Source organism: Chrysochloris asiatica, unplaced genomic scaffold, assembly GCF_000296735.1.
Source record: "Chrysochloris asiatica unplaced genomic scaffold, ChrAsi1.0 scaffold00085, whole genome shotgun sequence".
In the NCBI taxonomy this organism is placed as follows: domain Eukaryota; kingdom Metazoa; phylum Chordata; class Mammalia; order Afrosoricida; family Chrysochloridae; genus Chrysochloris; species Chrysochloris asiatica.
Window position 1 is genome coordinate 8,991,496 of NW_006408603.1, and position 24,939 is coordinate 9,016,434.

General features: G+C 39.3%; 1 protein-coding gene across 1 annotated transcript in view; it reads right to left on the minus strand.

Annotated features, from left to right (window-relative positions):
* GNAI3 (guanine nucleotide binding protein (G protein), alpha inhibiting activity polypeptide 3) overlaps positions 1-24,939 on the minus strand; it is a 61,083-nt gene that overhangs the window by 15,918 nt on the left and 20,226 nt on the right. The window contains exons 2-5 of the mRNA XM_006865953.1: positions 12,133-12,175; positions 11,876-12,017; positions 6,052-6,209; positions 4,020-4,148 (exon numbers count right to left, since the gene is read on the minus strand). Of these exons, the coding sequence (XP_006866015.1) occupies positions 4,020-4,148; positions 6,052-6,209; positions 11,876-12,017; positions 12,133-12,175 (472 nt within the window). The remainder of the gene's footprint in view (positions 1-4,019; positions 4,149-6,051; positions 6,210-11,875; positions 12,018-12,132; positions 12,176-24,939) is intronic.

Sequence of the window (24,939 nt, forward strand, 5' to 3'; positions counted from 1 at the left end):
AATATATGATAGAATGAATGTAAAACTAATGTTCTCCCATGTAAACTATCACATAATTCACAATAAAACATTTAAGGAAAAAAAAAAGTAATAGCAGACTGATAAAAAAAAAAAAAAGGCATGCATGAAAATGATTCAACACTCTTAAGATCTGTTTGATGATAATGATGTTTTTAAAGGCTGAATTCTGCCAAGTTGATTTAATTTATCAGATTTACTGTGACTAGGGGCCTACATTTCCAGAGAATGTTTTCCCCCCCGAGAGTGAGATAAGTAAGACATAGTTATAGTTGGTAATTTCTCAATGTATGTTTGAAAGTGAACATTCATCATAGCCTTTCATGACCACTTTCTCTTTCAGCTGACCTTGCACAGTCCCTTCCAATCTTTGGTCATGGTCATAACACATGGAGTGATGCAATTACAAACTGGCTTAATACACAGAGTCATATTAATACAGATTTTAGGAAAGCCGACACCACATTTTTCACCATGGAAGTCTTACAAGAGGAAATACATGGGTACACACTGATAACCTCTGCATTCTTCTATACAGTAAATCTAGTAGAAAACAGTCAAGTTCCAAGGTAAGCTTCTAGCACATAGTTGACATTTATAAATAACATCCACTAACAGATCAACATTTTGTAAACAGTACCTCAAAACTGAGAGGCAAGTAAGCAATTAGGCAATGTCTTATATATAGTACGATGCTCAATAATGTCTGAATAAATGGATAGTGGTTTTGACTAGAGAGAAAAGGAAAACGAAGAAGTGACAGTACTTTATATTTATAACAAGGTATCTATATACCAATAAAAAAGTGTATGTGGTACTTTATCAGATCTCGCTGTTGATCCTGGTATAAAATACTGGTAGGATTTACCTAACTTAAGATCCAACTATGACAACCTCAACAAGGAAACAAAATGTAATTGTGAGCAGACTACAAATCTTACCATAGAGTTCTGGTGTGCTGCTGTAGCATAAGCACTGGAGTGCTAACCTCAAGGATGGCAGTCCAAAACCACCAGTCACTCATAGGAAACCCTATAAAGGGTTGCTATGAGTCAGAATTGACTCGACACTTAACAACAATCTTACAGTATAATGAGCAATCTCAATCTATGGTTTATACAGGTAATAATCCATGTGGCTTTTCTGGCTCTTCTTAAATTCCACAATATTGAAGATAAGTATGAGTTTGAGTCAAAAATTATCCACACTCTAGCCACAGATTTTATTTTAATCAACTTTTAGAAAAACAAATACATCATATTTCGACATAATCTCCTTGCTTTGCAATACACTTTGCCTACCTGTCAACAAGCTTTCGTATTTTCTTACTAGGCTGAGCTTTGAGCCACAAATGCACTATTGTCTTCACTTTTTCATCAGAGGTGAATCTTGGTCCTGGGAGGACTGTTTTCAAGGGACCCAACAACAGGTGAAAGCACAATGGACCAAGATCAGGACTATAGGGAGGATGCTTTGACACCTCAAAACGAAGTTTTTGCAGAGTGTCAATTGTGTGGGCAGAGACATTCAAGATCACAACGCCCTTGGATAGCAGTCCTCTGTTTTGAATCCCAAGTTTAGGCTTCAGCTCTTCAGTGAGCATCTCATTGTGACGAGCACTGCTGCTTACTGGACCTTTTTCCTGATAGTGTTCTAATACTGGTCTTAAGAATCCCAGAAAACTGTAAGCATCAACTATCCAGATGATGATGGTTGACTTTTGAACTTTCTGTTGGTTGGTGATTGAAGATGTTTCCACATTCCATACTGTGCCATGTACTCTCAGGCTAATAGTGATAAATCTATGTCTGTTCACCAGTAATGACTTCTTTAACAGTATGTTTACCTTCCTTCGAGTATAGGTCCACTTTTGCTTGCAGATGTCTAAAAGCTTCTGTTTATGCCCTTCTGTGAGTTGTTTCAGTACCTATCTCACAAAAACTTTTCAAAATTCAAGTTTATCATGGTTTATTTCATACGCAGAGCCATGGCTGATTTGCAAATGATCTGCCACATAACCCACTATTACTCGTCTATTCAACAGAATCATTTCATGTGCACACTCAGTGTTGTCATCAGCCTTGGACAAGCATTTTAAGATAACCACAGTGAGGATAATTTTTTACTCATCCTTGTAGTTATTCTGTTCTAAAAGCATCCAGCTGAACTGCTATTTTCTAACCCCAGGTTTCAAATCTGGTTTGGTGTATTAGGATTTCATAAGACCTCAAGTGGTATCTACTGCTGTTCGTGGCTGTCAAGTCAGCAGCCGACTCATGGTTACCCCATGCACAACTGAATGAACGCTGCCTGGTCTTGCACCATCTCCATGGTCCGTTGCGGATCGTACATTGTGACTCACAGGGTTTTCATTGGGTAATTTTCAGAAGGAAAACTCTAGACCTTTCTTACCAGCCAGTGTTAGTCAGAAAACTGGGATAAAACATGTTCAGCATCATAGCAACATGCAAGCTGTCAATGATAGATAAATGGCTGGCTGTCCATGAGGTGCACTGGTCAAGAACCGAACCAAAAGTCCTCCCACAAAGTGCCAATTCTACTACTGAGCCACCATCGCCCTGTAATAATGCCCAGGTCTCTGTGGTAGTGTCACAAATCCTGTGGACCAGCTGGTTTCAGAGACAAGAGAAACTACAGGATCTCAGATAGTAGTTACATCTACATGCAACAATGGTGAGTAACACATATTCCAAAAGAGTATGAGACAACTCAAAAGTGTATCATATATTGACAGGGAAAAGTTTACTCCTAATCTCAGAGGCCACAAAAAGTAGAAAATTTTGGAACTCAAAAAGACAGTAATGAACCATAAAGGTGGTGGTTCAAACTCACCACCCACTCCTTGGAAACCCTATACAGGATCTCTATGATCGGGACAGACTCAACAGTACTTGTTGTTGTTGTTGTTAAGTGCCGTTGAGTCTGTTCCGACCCATAGCAACCCTGTACAGGGTTTCCGAGGCTGTAAATCTTTACAGGAGCAGAACGCCTCATCTTTCTCTTACGGAGCAGGTGGTAGTTTCGAACTGCTGGCCTTAAGGTTCGCAGCCCGATTCGTAACCACTACGCTACCAGAGCTCCTTCAACAGTACTTAACAACAACAATATTTTTAAGAGACTATTAACACAGAGACAAGATAAAGCTTATTTCAGAATTACTTATGTTGATAAGAAAACCTTTTGTATTAGGAATACTAGATTTCTCTCTCTTTAAAAACAATCACTATGTCATCCATCCCTCCCCAAAATACCTCTATCTTGAGGCCAATTTCCCACTGTGCACTGTATTAAGAGCTCAGTTTGTATATGATGTGGAGCACAAACCAGTCAGTCCAAGAGTCGTGGCAATATTAGCTCCATTCCATTAAACTTCAAAGGAAAGGCAAGCCAATAAGAAAGCCAAGGAAACCATTTATATTTTATTATCAAATTGGCAGAGCTAAGGCACATAACCAAAAACTGGCTTTCTATCCTGTTAGTATTGTTGTTATCTTTCTAAACAATATGCATTCAATACCTGGTAAGGGATTCCAACATAAAAGCAGCTAAAAAGAATAAAATAAAAAATAAATTGGTAATAAATAAATTGGTAATCACATGATTAATTCTGTAGATAGGAAAATTACAATGTAATTTTGAATTTACATTCCTCCAAATGAACAAAACTATTTGAAGCTTTTTAGAGAAAGAAGAAATGGTCAGACTCCCAGTCAGTTAAAACACTCACATACTGGCTGATGAGTATGGTCAGTTTATATAGGTGTGGCACTGGAGGATAATGCGCTGAACCGCCAGGTCAGTTTGGACCACAAAGATTGGCAGTTCAAACCCACCAGTTGCTCCTTTGAAACCCTAAACAGGGGTCACTATGGGTCAGAATCAACTTGATGACACTTAACAACAAAACAGTCATTTTACTTTAATTAAGAGCTACTAAGTACAGATATTTCTGGTTTGGGCATACTGAGCAAAAGACTTACTTGAAGTATAGGTCCTTGAAGGTGAAATGTGTTTCCACAATGCCTGTGGTCTTCACTCTTGTCCGAAGGACATCTTGCTGAGTTGGAATATAGTTGGTTTGGGATATTCTATCCAAATCATTTAGGTAGCTAAATAAAACACACATTTACTTTCACCTGGTGAAGTAAAACATTTGCACAGCAAGCTAACAGATGAAACTAGCTTCTTGCCAAAAGTCAATTCTGAACCTATCACTAAACAAGTAGAAAAAAAATCAGATCTTCAGTACCACAGAAATTATAATGGAGAAAATGTGAGCCTAGCATAGAGCAATCTAGATAGGTTTTTATATCAACATAAAAGTGGTTTTAATTCTGCAGAATTAAAATAAGAAGACCAATTTAAACAAACAAATAAAATAAAAATATTACTAAGGAAAGAATCTTGAAATTTAACACTAAATCAGCTGGGAAATATAATGCAAAGTCCAAACAAACCAAAAGCTCTCATTTAAAGTGATTATTTGCACATGTAATCATATACGAGGGCAAGAGAGAATGGTGTTTGAATTACTAAAATTATAAGAGACTAACAGCCAGTAAGAATAAATACTTCCTATTTTAGATCAGGAAACAGAAGAGCTGTGAGGTTCTTTTCATCTAAGTTAAAATATAAATAAATAAAATCACAAATATCACCAAAGAAATTTAATTTGTTCAATGGAATAACTAAGATTGTTAACTTCTTGAGCAATTCCAGTATTCCTAAAGAAGTTTTAACTAGAAAATGGAAAGCAGGTGACACCATTGTAAATGAATCATTAATGACCTATAAAACTAAGTACTACCATTAAAAGAATCAAACTTAGATCAACAATTATGTAAGATGAAACAAAACAAATAAATAAAACTTTATAAATATATCACATATACATCACATCTTTTCAGGTATAGTTATCGAGGATTCAGAGGTTAGAGAATACTTGATTAAAACACTAAACAAAAAATCAACTATAACCCCGATTTGATGACTATTGGGAGAAATATTTTAACTATCAACTTTTGTAACTGAGTGCCATCAAGTCAGTTACGACTCATAGTGCCACTGTATAGGATTTCCAAGAGCGACTGGTGGATTTGAAATGCTGACCATGCGGTTAGCAGTCCAGTGCTTATCCCACAGTGCCACACCAGGGCTCAAACTATCAATACCTGAAATTAAAATTTGTAATTAAAGAATGGAAAAGTAGTAAAGTATATTGTTGTTAAGTGTTGTCCAGTTGGTTCTGCCTCACAACGATCCCATATAGGGTCCTTGCAGTTAGCAGTCCAGTGCTTATCTTATACTGCTAACCAGAACCCCAAAGTATAATAGTGGAGATCATATTTTAAAAGGCCTTCATCCAGTATAAAGATAAATAGAGGTTAACAAGAGGTCAGTGTTTTCCTAAAACGTACACTAAAAAAAAATCTGAGTATCTTTTTAGGAATACGTGCAAACGCAGCAAAAATAGGATAACACAGGATAGCATGTAAATGCTTAACAGAAATATTAGTTACAAATTTTCTACAATGCTCATCATTCTCTTCCTGTATAAAACTGACTACTGAGATTTGGCATAGAACCTAGATGTGGTAACTAGTACCAGAGAACTCCATGGGGCCGCCAAGCCACAGGGAGTAGGCTGCATAAAAAGGGCTATCACAATCCTAGCTTCCCTCTCTAGCCAGCAATCTGTGCCAGCACTCCAGCAGAGGGGATTTACAGAATTGGAAGAGATCCAGGACCCAGCAGCAACAGATTTCTCTCCTCCTTCACTTGCTTACTATAAACATAACATGAAGTGACTTCCAGAATGCCAAGTCTCCCATTTACATTCCAAAAAGATGATTTCACCAAGTCACATAAGTGATCAATGACTCTATAACCCTAACCTAAGACAATTTTTAAATTATGTCTTAATTAAACATTTCCCTATGGATGGGCACTGAACTCTGCCTAGGTCACTAAGTTATTCACTATTACAATTTAATGGAAAAGAAAATTACTTACTATGAAGCAGAATCATTGAGTTGATACTCCCTGGATCTGCTGAAACAAGCTTGCACGCCCCCATCTCTCCATAACCGTTTAATCACTCCTGCTAGTTCTGGAGTCATGACTCCTTCTTCAGCACTGCCAGCTAAGACAAATAATTGCCGGGCATCATCCTGAAGAAAGTAATTAAGAAAGAGATGCAGATCTTTTCTCCATTTCTTAGAGATGTGATAACACATTATATGTTAGAAAAGTTGTAATGCCGTTACACTATTTTAAAAGAAATATTACAGAGACCTTTTCTGGCAAGGAAGTCTAAGAGAATTTACAATTACGTCTTTCCCCTGTCTCACTCCACCTAAGACACAGGATTATAGTTTAACATTCAGAACTGAGCTGAGGAATGATTCCATTCCCCACTACTTCTCCATACCACACCAACGGCCTCTAAAAAGATCTTGGGAAAAAAAAAAACATCTGTGAGACAGGCCTATGTAATACATTCTCATTCTGTTAAAAGGAAACCCACCACAAATATAGAAATGAGAAGACTAGCGAGAAAGAAGAGGTAAAGTCTAAACACATTAAAGGGAGTAAAGCATTAATCAAGCTTAAGGAAAAGCTTCCTCAGACAGCAGAACAAGAAGATTGAGGCATTTAAAGAGAAGGGATGCGGAGTGGAGTGGGTGACAGGGATGGAGCATAATTCCCTAAGGAAAAACTCAAATAGTGTGTAGCTTTCCCCAAAGGAGTAATAGCCCTTTAAACAAGGGGTTGGGGGTGAGGCGGAACCAAGGCAGTAAAAGAGAAAGTAAAAAGGAGAAATGTGATCAAACCACTCACGAGTCATTGACAGCTTTGTATGTGGTTATAGAGTTTCTAAACCTAAAATACGTGAAAGGCAGACAGAAAAAAGCTCTGGGAATTTTTATTTTGGTTTATTCTGTCCTTCCCTATTCAGCAAGGAGCTCCGGTAGCGTAGTGGTTACGAATCGGGCTGTGAACCGTAAGGTCAGCAGTTCGAAACTACCAGCGGTTCCACAGGATAAAGATGAGGTGTTCTGCTCCCGTAAAGATTAACAGCCTCGGAAACCCTGTGTTGCTATGAGTCGGAATCGACTCCACGGCACATAACAACAACAACAACATCCCTATTCAGCAGATCCAGTTCAAGGAGATTTCCAAATTACTAAAAACAAGGAGACTGAAAAACTACCATATTGGGGAAAGAAAGAATAAAGGGAAAGAAGGAACAATTAATTACATTAAAAATACTCATTAGGATAAAGCAAGGACAACATTTCAGACAACAGGTGAAATCACATCCAAAGTTTCTTATGCCCAGCACTTGTGCACCCACTTAAGCAACACCAAATAAAACTACACATATGTACTTCAATTAATTTTGCAAAACTCAGGATCTTGTCTTAATGGTCTTTGTTTTTTAAGATCCTTCCTCTTTTATTACTCCCTTAAGAGTCTTCCCTTAGAGGAGAGGCTGGTTCCACTGCAGCAGTCAGCAACAACCTTAGCCACTGTCACTGGGGGGTGGGGGTGGGGAGTGGGGTGGCTAGCACTCAGCTCTAGCATTTCTCTCCTTTGGCAGCCCAGATGCCAGGAGGCGGCCACCATCACCCCTATGCAGGTGGGGACCAGCAGACAGTGGTATGAATATAGCTGCATGTGACTTGCCTCACACCTCCTGGATCTATAGCTTCCAAACCTTAGATGACAGGTGCATGTTGTCTGTTGACAGTAATTGTTCTTTTTCTTTGTCTATGGTGCCGGAAAAGAGTATGGACTGGGGGAAGGGGTTCCCAGACGTTTCTCCTGATTCTCTTTGAATGAAACAATGTGCCAAGCCCTGAGGATTGCACTCCTAGATGGACGCATGTCTTCTGTATCTGTGGCTTCCAGGAACTGATCTCTTTTGAACAAATCCACTCCCCCATGGGGACCATTTAGAATACAGGGACATTGCTGACTACCCCCAGCAGATACTAGTCTAACATACCCAAGAGAATACACTCATTTGCAACTTACTGACCTCCATCAAAGTATGCACAAGTGTCCATGTGTGCCCCCTCTCTCCCCGCCCCCGCCTCAGACTGAGTCTTAATGGGTCTGGAAACTCTCCTGCTCCCCACCAAAGCCACTTGATCCAGAAACCCAGACAGGCCAAACTACAATCTCCAGGACCTGTGACAGCCTTGGGATTGCTGTTCAAAACAGGTTTGCAGTCCTGTTTGTGGGGCCCCACACACTTGCAGGGAGGGTAGAGTGGTGGGGTGGGAACCGAAATTGGCCTCCCCCTCCAAAGTTCCTGTGTGCTCTGCAGGACAGCTATGCCTTCCCCAGCATCCTGTCAGTTTTCTATAAACACTGGGCTTGCTAGGGAAGTACAGCTCCCAAGCAGTGTACTTAGTGTACAGAGGGGAAGCGTGGGTGGGGAGTGCATGTTGGACCTGCAATACCCCCCTTCCCCCATCACAGACAAAATACTGATTTATTATTCCTAAATTACTTCTTTTGGGGGGTAGAAATCAAATTTCTTCACACTCATGTGAAATATAAATACTTGTGGGGGAGGGGTGGGGGGAGTCTATTTATATTCCATTGAGTTTTTCTTCTCTACAAGGAATCATATCTGCTATGTGTATATGATCAGATATACTGGCAAAAATTCCTGGCATATTTTGTTTCCTGTTTAGTTAAGGTGCCAATTGATTTTTTTTTTTTTTTCTTGTTTTAAGATTTTTTTTCTTTTGATTGAATATACTGAGAAAGAAGTAAAGGACTTTTGAATGTTAATAAGATCAGTTTTAGGAATGTTTTGGGTTCTGTCTTAAATAGCCATCTATTTCTAGAACACACAAACAGAACTGCGATAAGTACAACAAACCACTTCCCAGTCCTGCGCCATGCTCTCAATCGTTGTTTGAACCCATAGCTGTTGTCAATCCATCTCTTTGGGGTGCTTCCTCTTTTTCCACTGAATCTTCTGCTTTACCAAGCATGATGTCCTTTTCAAGGGACTGGTCCCTCCTAATAACAAGTCCAAAGTATGTGAGATAAAATCTTGTCATCTTCGCACATTATGGTTGTACTTTTTCCAAGACATACTTGTTTGTCTTCTGATAGTCCATTGGTAAACTTCAGTGTTCTTCACCAACACCATAATTCAAATGCATTGATTCTTCTCTGTTCTTCCTTATTCACTGTGCAGGTTTCATATGCATATGAGGTGCATAGCTTTACAGCAGGTGTACCTTAGTCCTCCCAAGTGACATCTTTGTACTCTTTTAACATTTTAAAACGGTCTTTTGCAGCAGATGTGCCTATATTCTTCCCAGTAATACTTGGGGTTCAACACTCTAAAAAATCTTACCTAATAACTATTATTCCTCTTCCCTCTTTTCAGAGATAACAATTTTGATAAAGGAACAAAACATTGAGAAAAGATTTATTAAATTACACACGCTGCCTAATATACTCAACAGTAGACAAGTCCTGGGTTCTGAAAATTGAACTATACTCATGCCAAGTATTTAACCAACCTCAATAAACAGTATTTTTTTTCCCTTTTTAAATATCACAGTTCTAATTTTAGAAACTTCAAAATAGAGGGAGTTACTGCTACATATGTTTGCTTTCCTGAATGCAAACATTCTTTCAAAGAGAGAACACATTTCCCTATCTATTCTCTTCCACTGACCAGCTTACTTTTCCACAACAAACTCGAGATCTCTTTACAAGGAACATTTATCACACTCAATCCTATACCTGGCTCTATTCTTATCTACTCACTCTCTAACAAAACAAGAAAACTAAGAGCAGGATCAGAGATGAGCAATACACAGAAATCCTTACACATAAAACAGAAAAAGAAATTTTTAGAAATGATATAGGATTGAAGATTTGGATGGATGGATGCTGGAAAGCTAGGGGATTCAGAAGATCTGAGAGGGATTAATGATATTAACTTCGTCTAGTGACACAGGAGCATTAGGACCCCAAAGACTAATGACAGCTGAACTGATCAAAGGAAAACAGAAAAAGATCAAAAGAAATTAAGGGACAAGAACGGGGAAAGAAATAGTGTTTTGTTCTGCTGTGCAAAAATAAGGTCGCTATGAGTCGGTAGTGACTCAATGGCACCTAACAAAAACAACAGAAAAAGAAAAAAACATTTTTTCTGGAAAAACTCAGAGAAGAAATAAATGAGATAGAGAAAAGGCCAAAAAAGAGAGGGAAGAGAATAAATACAATAGTACCGACCACTTATTTCATACAGCACATACAACAGAAAAGCAGACTTAAGTGATAGAAGAAAGGGAGAGGAAAATAATATAGGAGAAAGCTCGCAGGAAGAGGGGAGGGAAAAAAAAGGATAAGAAAAACCGGAGGTGACAGAACAGAAAGGAATAAGGCAAGAATAAAGACTGATTTTGCTTTGCTGTTGTTGTTGTTAAGCATCACTGAGGTCAGTTCTGACTCAAAGTTACCGTGTACATGGTTTCCAAGGAGCAACGGGTGGGTTTCAACTGCTTAGCTAACAAATTTTCCCTAACTCAGAGACTTATAAAAACAAAATCTTTAATTTATGTGATATGGCACCTTTTCAAGGAGCCCTGTTGGCATAGTAGTTAAAGTACTTGGCTGATCACCAAAAGGTTGGCTTTTTGAACCTACCAGCTGTTCCATGGGAGAAAGATATAGCAGTCTGCTTCCATAAAGATTTATCACCTTTGAAAATCTATGAGACAGTTCTACTCTGTCCTATAGGGTTGCCAAGTCAGAATCCACTCAATGACAACAGGTTTGGTGGGGTATCTTTTTACAAAAATATAACAGTTGTCCCTTACACATTTTATCTTCCTTTCTTCTTATGATGGGAACCTCCTATAACCTCTTTTAAGCTCTAATCTAGCTCCTTTCCCCTATGCCATTCTAAGATATTTCTAGACTAATCCCATCCAACTGGGGCTATCCTTTTAATACATTCCCTTAAAAATGTTCCACTTATTTAATGAACATTAATTTGCATTTGGCTTACAAGAGTTCCAACGCTGCTTCAAAGACATAGATACTGCCTTTTCAGGCAGGCTCTCCGTGTCATTCCCTTTTATTTTGTCACAGCATCTAGGTATGGCACTCTAAACCCAACATTTAGGAAATCTGAAGACTCTCTTAATTCATGGGAATAAATCCAGCTTACTGTAAGAGTTTAACTGATGATATAAAAATTCCTCCCACTGACTTCATTTTGGTCCTGTTTCCCCTGGCATCAAACAACTAATTTAAAAACTAGACCTTCAGGACTCACTAAGTATTAAAATCAATCAAACAAAAGTCTTGAGCATCTGACATGTGCAAGACACTAAAGAAATTTGCTAGAACATAGCTCAATCCTATAGTCTATGTAGTATAAAGATATAGTATTCTTGAATACCTGAATACTGCCTGTAAAGTTTAGACTTCATGATTATGTCCTTACCAAGTTTATTCTGGGAGGTCAATTCAAAAAGCAGCATATCATGGTAACCTTTTTCTTTTAGATTATTTCAATTTACCATTATGAATTAATATTAAAGTCCATAGTTGTGTGAAAGAAGCAACTGAATAAAATTACTACAGAAAGCTACCATAAAGCTATAGAATCCCATTACTTAGATTCTTTGTTTAGCATGAATGCTAAACATTTTTCAAGTGATTACATAGCACTTTGCTACATCCTATTGCTTAAATTCATTTCCCTAAAACAAGAAGCAAGTTTTGCCTCTCCCATAATTGCATCTACTGAGTAAGATCAAGCAAAGAGGAAATGAGAAATACTTACTGCTCTAGCAGCTTCCCCAAAGTCAATCTTTAGCCGTCCCATGGCTCTTATGATCGCAATGATGGACTGTATAGTATTGCTGTAGACAACTACTTTATACTGTTTACATTCTTCCTCTGAATAGCCATCCTCATGAATGATTCTTTAAAAAGAAGAAAACCGCAAGTCATTACAATGGACCAAAAATGAAAAGATGCTATAGACTTTTTATGCTTTATGAGGAAATCAGTCTTGTGAAAGGTCACATTTCGACTTACTTCATCTGTTTCACGATGGTACTTTTACCAGATTCTCCAGCACCTGAAAGAGAGGGGAGAGGGGAAATCACTTTGAATTTATCTATAATTAAACAGATTTATGAAATCAACGTAAGCAATAATTCTAGATTAATGAAAACCACAGGGCTTCTAGTCTATCAGCAAAACCTATGATCTTCCCCATTAAAGCACTGTTCTCTCTTTACACAAAATCAAACCCACTGCCATCAATCAAGTCAATGTAACTCACAGCGACCCTACAGGACAGAGTATAACTGGCCCATATATTCCCATTTCTCATTTCTATATATGTCTTTAAGGAGCTCTGGTAGCGTAGTGGTTACGAATCGGGCTGCGAACCTTAAGGTCAGCGGTTCGAAACTACCAGATGCTCCACGGGAGAAAGATGAGGTTTTCTACTCCCGTAAAGATTTACACCCTTGGAAACCCTGTACAGGGTCGCTATGGGTCGGAACCGACTCAACAGCACTTAACAACAACAACATATATGTCTTTATGGATTGATTTTATCTTTCTCCTGTGGAGTGTCTGGTGGGTTTTAAGCCCTGATTTTTTAGTTAGCAGACAAATATTTAACCACTGTGCCACCAGGTCTCCTTTTATACAATTTAGCAACCAAAATATAACTCACTAAAAGTGTTCCAGGGCCTGCTTGTCTATACTTGCATAAAGTGGGTACACCCTATGAAAGATGGCAACAAACCACTTTTAGAAACACATCCTCTACATGAAACATCTTAATATAGACAGTGAACATCAGCAAACATGATGAGATGACTTTTTTGGCTTATTTTTCACCAAGTCCTCTGTGACTTCCTGCCATAGGACTAAAGAGGCTCAAAATAAAAGCAGAGAAGGCATTTGCTCCCACCACTTTTCCATTGTATACCTCCCCTCAAGAATTTTCATTCCCTTCTTAGTCAGCTGGAATCACTTGAAACTAATGACCACTAAAGTCAAATGGGCTCTCTAACCTTTGTGGCAATCTAACCACATTCTCTTACCTTCTAAAATGCCCATTTCACACTTCTCTCTCAAACCTTACAAAACCCTCTCCACTACTGACCGACCCCCTTTACTGGAAAATTAAAGCAATCAGGAAAAAGGCCCTCATTTTCCCATGACCAAATTTACCAATCTGACTTCATCTACATCCATTCTTCTCTATTTTCATTAACGGATGAACTCTCTCTACCAATGTCTAAGACTAAACCCTCCATCACTTGTGTATGTATCTGCCTCTTTTTATCTACTCAGAGTTTTGGCTGCTACAAATTATCCCATGACACTCAATGTATCTCTTCCCATCAGCATACAAGCAAGCATGCAATATAATCTCCCATCTTTAAATCAATACATCTATTCCATCCCTTCCTTTCCTTGACCTCACATATCCTCCTCCAGCTACCACTTCATATTTCTCTGTTCTACTTCATAATGGTGGCTATAGTGGTGGTTGTGTGCCATTGAGTTGATTCACACTCATAGCAACCCTGTATAGAGTTTCCGAGGCTGCAAATCTACATAGGAGTAGAAAGCCTCATCTTTCTCCCACAGAGTAGCTAGTGTATTTGAACTGCTGACCTGCCAGTTAGCAGCCCAACACGTAATCCACTACACCTACCACCAGAGCGCCTCCTTTTAAACAACTTAAACGAGTTGTCTATTTTCACTGCCTCTGATTCAGTATCTTCAATCTCTTCTTAACTCACTCCATTCAGGCTTTCATCCACTCTAACTCCACCTCTCAGAGTCTTCCAAAACTCCTACTTCCAGCAAACCTACTCAACAATTCTTAGTACTCATCTTGTTCAACCTCTCAAGCAGCATTTGTCCACACTGATGGCATCTCTTGTAGTATTTTTTTCCACTAGGCAGGTTTCTAAACATAACACCCTCCTCTTCTGACCTCATTCCTTTTCAGTCTCCTCTTCCTATTTCTGAATTCTAAAGGTTGTATTGTATTGCTGCAGGGCTCCAACCTTGGCCCTTTTCTTTATACATACTCTCTAGGGTTATTTAATCTAATCTCATGGTTTTAAACATCATTTATAAATTGATAAGAATCATTAACATCAAAGGCATTCTTACTATGTGCTAGACACTATTTTAAGTACTGTGCTTGTATTACTTAATCCTCACAATAATCCTGTGAGGTAGGTATTATTACTATCCCCATTTCACAGCTGAGGTAACCAAAGAAGAGAGATGTCAGGTAACTTGCACACAGCAAGTGGCAGAGGTAAAATTTGCATTCAGACTATTTGGCTCCAATTGGCCTCAATACTAATTATTTCCAAATTTAGATCTCCATATTTGGCTTCTGAGTCCTGGTGTGGTGCTGTGGGTTAATACACTGGACTGCAAAGTCAGCTTGAACTGTAAGTTCAGTGGTTCAAGCTCACCAGCTACTCCTTGGAAACCCTATACAGAGTCGCTATGGGTCGGAACCGACTCAACGGTACTTCACAACAACAACTGGGCTTCTAAACATGGTCTTCAGAATCATATGTAAACCACCTCATTATATTTCTGGTTGTTGTTAAGTGTCATTGAGTCAGTTCTGACTCACAGTGACTCTGTATAGGGTTTTCGAGAAGCAGCTAGTGGGTTTGAACTGACAACCGTGTGGTTCAAAGTCCAGCGCTGATCGATGCACAGCACCACACCAAAAGTCCAGATTTCTGGCTGTCGAGTTGGTTCCGACCCATAACGACTCTGTATAGGGTTTCTGAGAAATGGCTGGTGAGCTTGAACAGACATCCTTGCAGTTCAAATGGACCTTGCATTCCAGCACATAAACCCACAGCGCCACAAGAGGTAGGCAACTCAAAAACTTAACAACCCCCATCGGAATTATTGACTCTCCTCCACCCTAACCCTAAAACAAACCCTGGTCTCCCCTCACTCTTCTCATCTCTGTTAATGGCACCCGTACTTACCCAGTTGGTCAGGCTACAGAGAGTGAAATGGGCAGTGTCAATGCCAATCTGTGTCAAATATTAATAAAGCTTATTACTAAGGATAAAAAAATAAAATAGATGGTGGTGGTATGCCATGAGTCAGTTCCGACTCACAGTGACTCTGCATAGGGTTTCTGAGGCTGTAAATCTTTACAGAAGCAGAAAGCCTCATCTTTCTCCCGCAGAACAGCTGGTAGTTTCTGGCCTTGAGATTAGCTGCCCGATTTGTAACCACTACACTACCAGAGCTCCTAATAAAATAGACAGAAGTTCTAATAGTTCCTTCTTGCACCACAATGAAACATCACAAGCACAGTGGAAACCACAGGTACAGATCACACAAAAGCTCTGGGGAAAGTCCAATGCTCAGACCTTGTCTTCCCTATAGTCCGTTTTTCACTCAGTAGTTGTAATAAACTTTGTAAAATGCAAATCAGACCATATCATAACTCTGCCCCAAAGCCCTCCAATGTCCTCAAATTATACTCAAAATAAAATCCAAGGTCAATAAAACCTACTATCATCTAGTCCCTGCCCTATCTCTTTTCCTCATCTCCCATCCCCATTTAGTTCTCTCTGCTCTTGTTGGACTAGCTTTCTCACTTTTCCTCCAAACTGATTTTCATTGAGCTAAAACTTCAGTTTTTCCAATTACTGTTCCCTGTAAAACTTTTGCAAGATGTTCTTCTCTACTCAGGTTTTTGCTTCCCTAAGAGAAACTTTCCCTGACTAATCTACCTGAGTCACCCAGCTCCATCACACTCTCCTTTACTGTTCTTTTTTTTTTTCACACCAAAGCACTCAGGAATATATAACCATTCAAACAGGATATATCCTGCAAACCTGCCACTCGGCCGCCAGCTCAGCCCCTCTCCCTCCTTGAATCTAGAGTCCCCAGCCACTCCATCTCTGCACGTCATCATCTCTGCCTCCATCTCTGGTGTTGCTGCTTCTCTGGATAGGGTCTTGCACTTCGCTCTTCTCCCTTGATGGTCCCAGGGTCCTCCGCTCCTGGACTACAGGATCAACCACTCCCCTCCTTTTGTTACAAAACGTCTACCTTTACAGCCACAACATTCACAAGCAGTCCTGATAGCAATTATTCACTATTGAACCTCAAGTGTATTATCCCCATCTCCTTTCACCAGCCCCGTCCAGACAGGTTGGAAAACACTCTGGAGATTCTAACTTCCCCCGCACCCACGGAAACTAGGCTCCCTCTTGAAAGTTTGTAAGTCAGTCACTTCCAAGCCTTTGTAGCCCCTCCCCCTCCATTTTGGGTAGCCAATGTCTAAGTTGCTCATCCCTGTCAACCCTAAGCACGAGGGGGTGGGAATGATCCTTCCTGTAAAGATTCATTCCCTCTTTTAAGCTACTACATCCATGAGTATAGGTCAAGTTCATCAAATTGTAACAGATTACACTTTTCCCCCCCTCTTCTTTCTTCCTCTAGTGGAGTTCTGGTCATCCAGCCATTGAAGCTAAGTCAAATGGGTAGGTACTATCTTCAAGTATGGGTGTTCTTGTGCATCTCCCCTCACTTCATATCAGCTGAAAGCTTCACTCTCCACTCTAGTCCTCTGTGACTACGTCCCTGCCCCTGGGCTCAGGAGTCCCCAGGTCTTGCTATACTGCTGGCCAATCAGGTCTCAATCCAGGTTGGCAGGAGTCTATTGAACGTGATTGAATTTAGCTCACGACTTTATTGCTGTTTTCCCCCCACTTCCCTTTATTGGTAGACCAATGTGGTCACCGGCAAGATTACAATCTCTTTGAGTTTCAGTCTGGGAAGGGGGTTTGCCCTGAGGGGACTTGATTCTTACTGTTCTTTTCAATAGCACTTATCACAGTTTCCCATTACAGATTTGTTCATTTCTTATCTTCCCCACTAAAATATAAACTCCACAAAGACTTGTTCACCTGTGTTTTCCCAGGACCTACAACTGAGTCAGATATAAATTAGTTACCCAAATAAGTACTGTTGAACAAATGAATGAATAATATTTAATAAGCCTGATCCTATACTAAACATTTCCTAACCCTACCAACCAAAAATGTTAGTTAAAACTCAAATACAGAGATTCCAGACATTTATACTCTTACAAAAACTCTGTTCCTACTGTCTGATATTGATTCAGGAGTAGCACTAACATAATTAATATTCAAGGAGTACACATAGGACTTCCTAGCTAGAAGAAACCACTCTCGTGTATACTAAAAAGAACTAATGATTCAATTTAAAGGTACAGAAAATAGATGCAATCCAGTTATATTTTAAATTGCTTAAGACAAAGAATTCATACATTATTCCAACACTCAATTCACAATAAAAACTTTTTTAAAAATTAATCTCAGATTCAATTTCTATACATTTCATTAAATTCTACCCCATGAAAGTACTGTTAATGCCCTATTTCTCTCACATTTCCAAGGTTCCCTGATAAAATACTGGTCAGTCCTTCTTCTTTATTATAAAACTAAATTCAGGATCTGTTTCAATGGGTGTTCCAGGGCATTTTATACAAATAAAGAAGGACTTTACACCAAAGTCACTTTATACCAAAAGTCTATGACTCATTTAGTTTCTAGATCACCATGAAAAGTGTCACTCTCTTAGCTGTCTTCCAAACATGAAATCTAAGAGCCTGCTGGAACCCACTTACTCCTCTTCTTTCCTTACATCAAGTTGTAACAAAATCTCTCTTCTTATGCACATTTCTCAAATTAATCCTCACTTGTCTAGTCTTACTCCAGGTCTATTACATCTGCTACTACTGTAATTGTTTCAAACTTCCAGCTCAAAGCCCTTCTCCTTTCTCATCATTTCCAAATACAGTATTTTTAAAAAGTGTCATTTAATCTAGTAATTATCCATATTCTTTACATACTTTCTAGACTCATTATTAGGTCTGAACTCATTTTTATCTCAATCCTCTGTGCTCCACTGGTAAGTGCCCTCTTTGATTCCCTCTCAGGTTTTCCCCAAGCTGTTCCCAGTCTCCTCCCCAAAAGCCCAAAATACATATGTGTTTTGGCAAACAGCTTTTTTTATTATAGATATACTTGTTGTTGATGTTAAGTGCCACTGAGCAGGGTCCAACCCACAGAGATCTCATATAGGGCTTCTGAGGAGCAACTGGTGAGCTTGAACAGCCAACCTTGCAGTCCAGTGCATTAACCAACAACAGCACCACACCAAGGCTCTATAGACATATGTAAACTGTTCCCAAATCCACATGTGTATTTTACAAACTCTTGATTACATGGAATGTGTGTATGTGCACGCATGCATGTGTGTGTATGTATATATGTGTGCATATGCACATACATATACATCCACGTGCATTGCCTACATTACATACATACGTACATAGCATACATACACATGTATATGGAATCCTGATGTGGCGATGTGGGTTAATGTGCCAGACTGCAAGTTCAGTGGTTCAGTATCAACAGCTGCTCCTTGGAAACCCTATACAGGGTCACTATAAGTCGGAACTGACTCAAAGGCACTTAACAACAAAACACACACACACACACACACATAAAGCTTTTTACAAATCTACATATATGTAAGTCACTGTGGGCTAATGCATCAGACTGCAAAGTCTTGTAAACTGCAAGGTCAGTGGTTCAAGGTCACCAGCTGCTCCTTGGAAACCATATATAGGGTCGTTATGGGTCGGAATCGACTTGACGGCACTTAACAACAATAACAACATATATATAATGTCTTTAAATTCACAAGTTTAAGAAGAGATTCATGATCCATTTGCCCAACTTCAATGCACCAGGGCTGTAATAGAGGGTACAAAGTATAGAATCGATTCAAAGGCTATTGTAAAGACAGAATACATGGCTTGGAGAAGGAAGAACTAAAGATGGCTCTGTAGGCAGAATGGGTAGACCTGGGCAGGGGCTAAAGACCGGTTCCAGAGACAGGAAGGAATGGGATTGGTTGGACTTAAGAGACTTTATCCTTAAAAGGACACTCCTTCTAAGGTAAAAAAAGAAACAATGACAGTAAAGTTGCACTAATTTTTTTTTTTTTTTTTAAGTTGCACTAATTTTTGAGAGAAAAAAGGAGAGAAGCTGAGGAAACTATGTTCAATGGTTTCATGCTCTGTAAGAGGAGGCAAGGCAACCTGTAGATGAGAGTAAAATTCATTTAGAATAGCTCCTTCTAAAACAAAAAGTGTATATACAATTTAATATACATAATCACGACCACTGTTGGAATTACTAATGTAAAAATACAACCATTCAGCTCTTGTACAGGCTGATTTTAAAAACTAGCCCTGAGAGATGGGTGACATTCAAACAGGCTGTGTCACCTGATACTTTCCTCTTTGTTCTCTTTCATTTTTGACTAAAAGAGATCATTCAGAGCTAGTCTAAAGAAGGTTCAGAGTATATTTTATGTTTTTATACTGCTGGTTTGTTAGGAACAATGTATTTCCTAATGTGCAAAATGGAGGTCAGTTACTACATCACCTGACTCAAGGATTTTGAGAGGTTTAAATGAGTTAATTCATAGAAAATACTTAGAATAATGTCTGGTACATAGTTTTCAATAAATATCTGCAACTATTATTTGCTTGCAGATATTTTGAACAATGGTTTCATTGTGATGCTATGGCCCCAAAGAGTTTACTAAGAACTCCTTGGGTATTGCTGTTGGTTCTAAATCCCAGCAGAAATGGTACGCTATTTAGCAAATGTTTCACAGCAACAAAATCCTAAATGGAACTTGAATTCATGTACTGAAACACAACTTTGAACCTAAAACTTATAGCAAAACTGTGTCAAAGCATTAGTCATTTTATCCATCCCACTCTGAGGAACCAAACACTCTCTTCCTCCCTCATAAGTATAGTTTCACCCTTAGATATTCCTGTCTACTACCTTCCCCCTCACACTTCTCACCATCTATACCTCTGCTTTGTTTCTTCACATATCTTTGAACTACAACCACCTGTGCTAATGGCATCTGAAATACCTCCTTTTTCTTATAGTACTTGTTTCTGTGGTGAAATCTTCAAACTTCTCATAGCTCAGGATTATAGTTAGAGCAGAGCCTCTTTATGGGTGTCAGGACAGCTAAGTGTCAGTCTGGCAGTACTTTGGGTAATTCCCTAGTTAGTGTTAGATCAAGACTATCGGTCATGTGGACCCATAAAAGGAGGCTTTAAAGTTCATGGTAAAATTACATTGTCTTTCAATTCCATGAAGCCCTTATGTATGACTAGAATAGGAATGGACAGCTCCTCCCTCCACAGAAGGTCAAAAGTCTGATGAGGTCATATTTGTATTTTTTCCTGGCTTAGTCTCAACTTTCATTTAAGAAACTAGCAGTTAAAAATAATTTTTTTGGCTAACAACATTCATAAACTCCATGAAAGACTACATTTTATCCTACCTCTGTCATTACTAGCTGTGTGACCTTGGACAAATCACCTAACTTCTTAATGACTGTTTTCCCAATATATAAAATGTGAAGGGCTTTGGTTTAAATGTTCTCTTTGGTTGTTGTTGTTAGGTGCCATCGAGTCAGAACCAACTCATAGCGACCCTATGCATAGCAGAACGAAACACTGCCCGATCCTGGGGCAACCTCACTACTGTTGCCATGCTTAAGTCCATCAATGCTGCCACTTGGCCAATCCGGCTCGTTGGGGGTCTTCCTCTTTTTCTCTGACCCTCCACCTTACCAAACATGATATCCTTCTCCAGCGACTGGTCCCTCCTGACAATACGTCCGAAGTATGAGAGACAAAGTTTGGCCATCTTGGCCTCCAAGGAGCACTCTGCCTGCACTTCTTCCAAAACAGATCTGGGCTAATGTTATATAATTATAATTATTATAACACTAAAAACAGACAATTTCTAATCCTGCCACACAAAGGCCTCAAATCAAACTATGGACCCACACCTTCCTATGAATCCAACCATTCACAATAGCTGTATCAATTAGTTCGTAAACAGCTACCATAATCATGTACACCTTCTGCTTAAGAAAGTACAAAGAGTAGAAAGAATTAAAGAATGCACTAAGAGTAAGAAATTAAGTTATCTGGCACTCCAGCCTCCTATACTCATGCTTGAGGGTATTCTATGATTATATAGTCTCAAACTAGCAGAGCATTGAAGTTTATTTCTAAAAACAACCAACAACAACAAAGACTCATTATCTACAGATAAAAGGAGCACTGTTCATGCTATTCCACAGCAATACCTGTGTGCCTAATGATTTTTTTTTACTAACTGGTTACTGATGTTTGTTGCCATTGAGACAATTCCAACTCATCATGACCCCATGTGTGCAGAGTTGAGCTGCTCCATAAGTTTTTGTGGGGTTTTTTTTGCTTCATAGTGCTTTAAAGGTTGTGATCTTTCAGAAGTAAATAACCAAGCCTGTCTTATGAGGTACCTCTGGGTGAGTCTGAGCAGCCAACATTTCAGCTAGTAGTAGAGCACTTAGCCATTTACACTACCCAGGAACTCCTGTGTAAGTTAAGTAGCCAACAGAATAAAACTTCAGAGTATAGTTAAAATGAGGGTCAATTCAAATGCTTCTTATACAAAAACCACTTGTTTCCTAAATCAATAAAAAGAACAGAAGAATTACAGATAGAAAAATATTTCTGAACAAACGAAAATTATGTTACATGTTCATTTTTTCCAACACGTGTCTCTTACATGCCTGGGACTCCTGGACATTAAGATTTCACATACTAGTAAATTTAGTAATTTACGGTCTCATAGGAGATCTATCTGTCTTGTGAAATTAGCAAGTATTCTTAATCTAAAATATCAGAATAAATGTTTTCACCCAGCCTATGATCTGGTAGCGTAGTGGTTATGAATCAGGCTGCTAATCTCACCATAAGCAGTTCGAAACTACCAGCTTTTCCACAGGAGAAAGATGAGGCTTTCTGCTCCCTTAAAGATTTACAGCCTCGGAAACCCTGTTCAGGGTCACTATGAGTCGGAACCGACTCCTCGGCACATAACAATAACAACAACATGATGGACAAAGGAGCTCTGGTAGCATAGTGGTTACGAGTAGTACTGTCAACCTTAAGGTCGACAGTTTGAAACTACCAGTGGTTTTGCGGGAGAAAAATGAGGCGTTCTGCTCCCGTAAACATTTACAGCCGCGGAAACCCTGTGTAGGGTCACTATGAGTCGGAACCGAATCCACGGCACTTAACAACAACAACAACAATATGATGGACAAGGAGCTTTGGTAGCATAGCGGTTACTAATCGGGCTGCAAACTGCAAGGTCAGCAATTCGAAACTACCAGCTTTTCCGCAGGAGAAAAAATGAGGCTTTCTGCTCCCATAAAGATTTACAGCCGCGGAAACCCTGTACAGGGTTGCTATGAGTCGGAACCGACTCCACGGCACATAACAACACGGTCCCCCAAAACACGACAAGTATCTGCATATAAACATCCTTGAAAATACTGTCCATTTCTGGTTTCAACTCAAATGTTACCTCCTTGCTGAAACCTTTCCCATTCCCTTTGAACAGTTATCATGCCCACTCTGATTGTTGTTAAGTGAGGTCAAGTCGATTCCAACTTATAGCGCAACTCCGTATAGGGGTTTCCAGGGAGCAGCTGGTGGGTTTGAACTGCCAACCGTGTGGTTATCAGTCCAGAGCTTATCCTACAGTGCCACACAAGGACTCCCTGATAGCTGGCTTCAATTATTCCCTTTAATATCAGTCTCGGAGCTTTAATGGCAGAAATTATCTTCCAAACTATCCTTCTTCCCAGGTTCTCTCATTCCATCTTATCTCTAACCATCTCAGGCCAACTTAAAAATAAATATTGTACTGTCTAGCTAGCTCTTACTCTTCTTGCTTCTCATAAACTGCTAAATGGTTTTTGAAATTTTGACTAAGATGCTAATGAAACCCATTTGGACGTTTCTATACCTGTGTACTTCCCACTCTGAGGCACACTAACCAGGCTCAACCTGACTCCTAAGTGTTTGACTCACTGTCAAACTATCGTAATTATTTAGGTTTGTGCCTTCTTAGGATTCCATTAGCCCTAAATGCAAAAGCTTTGATTGGAAAGCACAAAATAGTGCCTTCTTTTTATCTTCCCCCAAATCTAGAGCACAATCTGGGACAGCGTAGGCACTTAGTAACTCTCTGTGAGATGAATGGCTTGAGTTTCTATGAGATTCAGTGGTTGCCCAATCACATTCTGAAAATGCCAGCTGCAATGGATGGAACTTTTTATGTGGGCTGTTAACAGAAACAAATTTCCATTTCTCTGCTATCTTTTTATTCAGCTCCACGCCCACTTTGGACAATGCCTTCAACTCTCACCCTACAACTATGCCCAACAATAATGTGGACTCACTCACTAGTAGCCTTACTCCCCTTTCAACGTACTCTCAAAATCTGATCAAACTCTCTTGTACCCACTGCTCCATTTCAGAGAAATAAATGTCTACGAATCTGTCCCACCCACCCCTGTATACCTAATACCTGACACAGTATGTGAAATATTTAATAGAGGGCACTCATTAAATATTTGTTCAATAAATAAATGAATGAATTTCTTGAAATAAAATAATTTTTAAAATTCTTATGATAAAAAATAAGCACTCTCCTGTGAGTTGTTATCAGGACAGAGAGAATGGGATTTTCTCTGAAACAGATTTTTCTAAAAAGCAAATACCAATTACCAAAAAAAGGTTTAAAGTACATATAATACCAAAAATTTAATAAAACTTCACTGATGTATTTCAGAATGCATGCCCATCCATAACCTGTTCTAGAGAAATTTCTAGCTCACCCCCACATGATCTGCACAGGAATGGCACAGTCACAGGCTGACCAGTGACCTACCACCTGTGTGACCAAGCAGAACCAACTAGATTATTGGAGGAACCTGAACTAGAAGACACAGAAAAAAAGTTTTCCTAGTGCAAAAGCACTGTAGGATAAACAATGGACTACTAACTGCAAGGATGGCAGTTCAAACCCACCAGCCACTCCTTAGAAACCCTATATAGGGTCCTGTGAATCAGAACCAACAAACAACAAACTAAAAGGTTGCAAAGTGGGAAAACTTAGGCAGCCATTATAGTGCTCAATGCACAGCAAGATCACAAAGGAAAGATTTCAGAAGTTGGTCTGGAGGCAAAGGTAATAAACAAATGAGAAGAAATACGTAAAGATGTCCAGAGAGAATACAATGAAAAAAGAGGATGGGCAGAAGAGAAAGGCAAAGGAGAACAAGTGAGATCAGAACAGAGCAAAATGGAGAGAAATAGAAAAGAAATAGACACAGGAACAGAGGAAAGACAGGAATGGCAGAAAAGACAATCTGGACACTCCAACAGCTATCTCAATTTCTATAAAGTGGCTGACTCTTCAGCTCTATCAGTATACCACAAACACTCTCTATACTATGACAATGATCCCCCAACTTATTTATCCAGTTTGAATGACTCTTTTGTTACTTGTTGTTGTTGTTGTTAAGTGCCATCGAGTCGGTTCCGACCCATAGCGACCCTGTACAGGGTTTCCGAGGGTGTAAATCCTTACGGGAGTAGAAAGCCTCATCTGTCTCCCACGGAGCGGCTGGTAGTTTCGAACCGCTGACCTTAAGGTTCGCAGCCCGATTCGTAACCACTTCGCTACCAGAGCTAAAATGGAACTGTTTTTAAGGAAATTCAAATCAAATTACCCTCTTTTGACTTACAATTTTTAAGTTGTTTTTATTAAATAATGAATACATAATAGAGAATATTTATGAGTATCAAAACAAACATTTACAAGCCACAGCCAG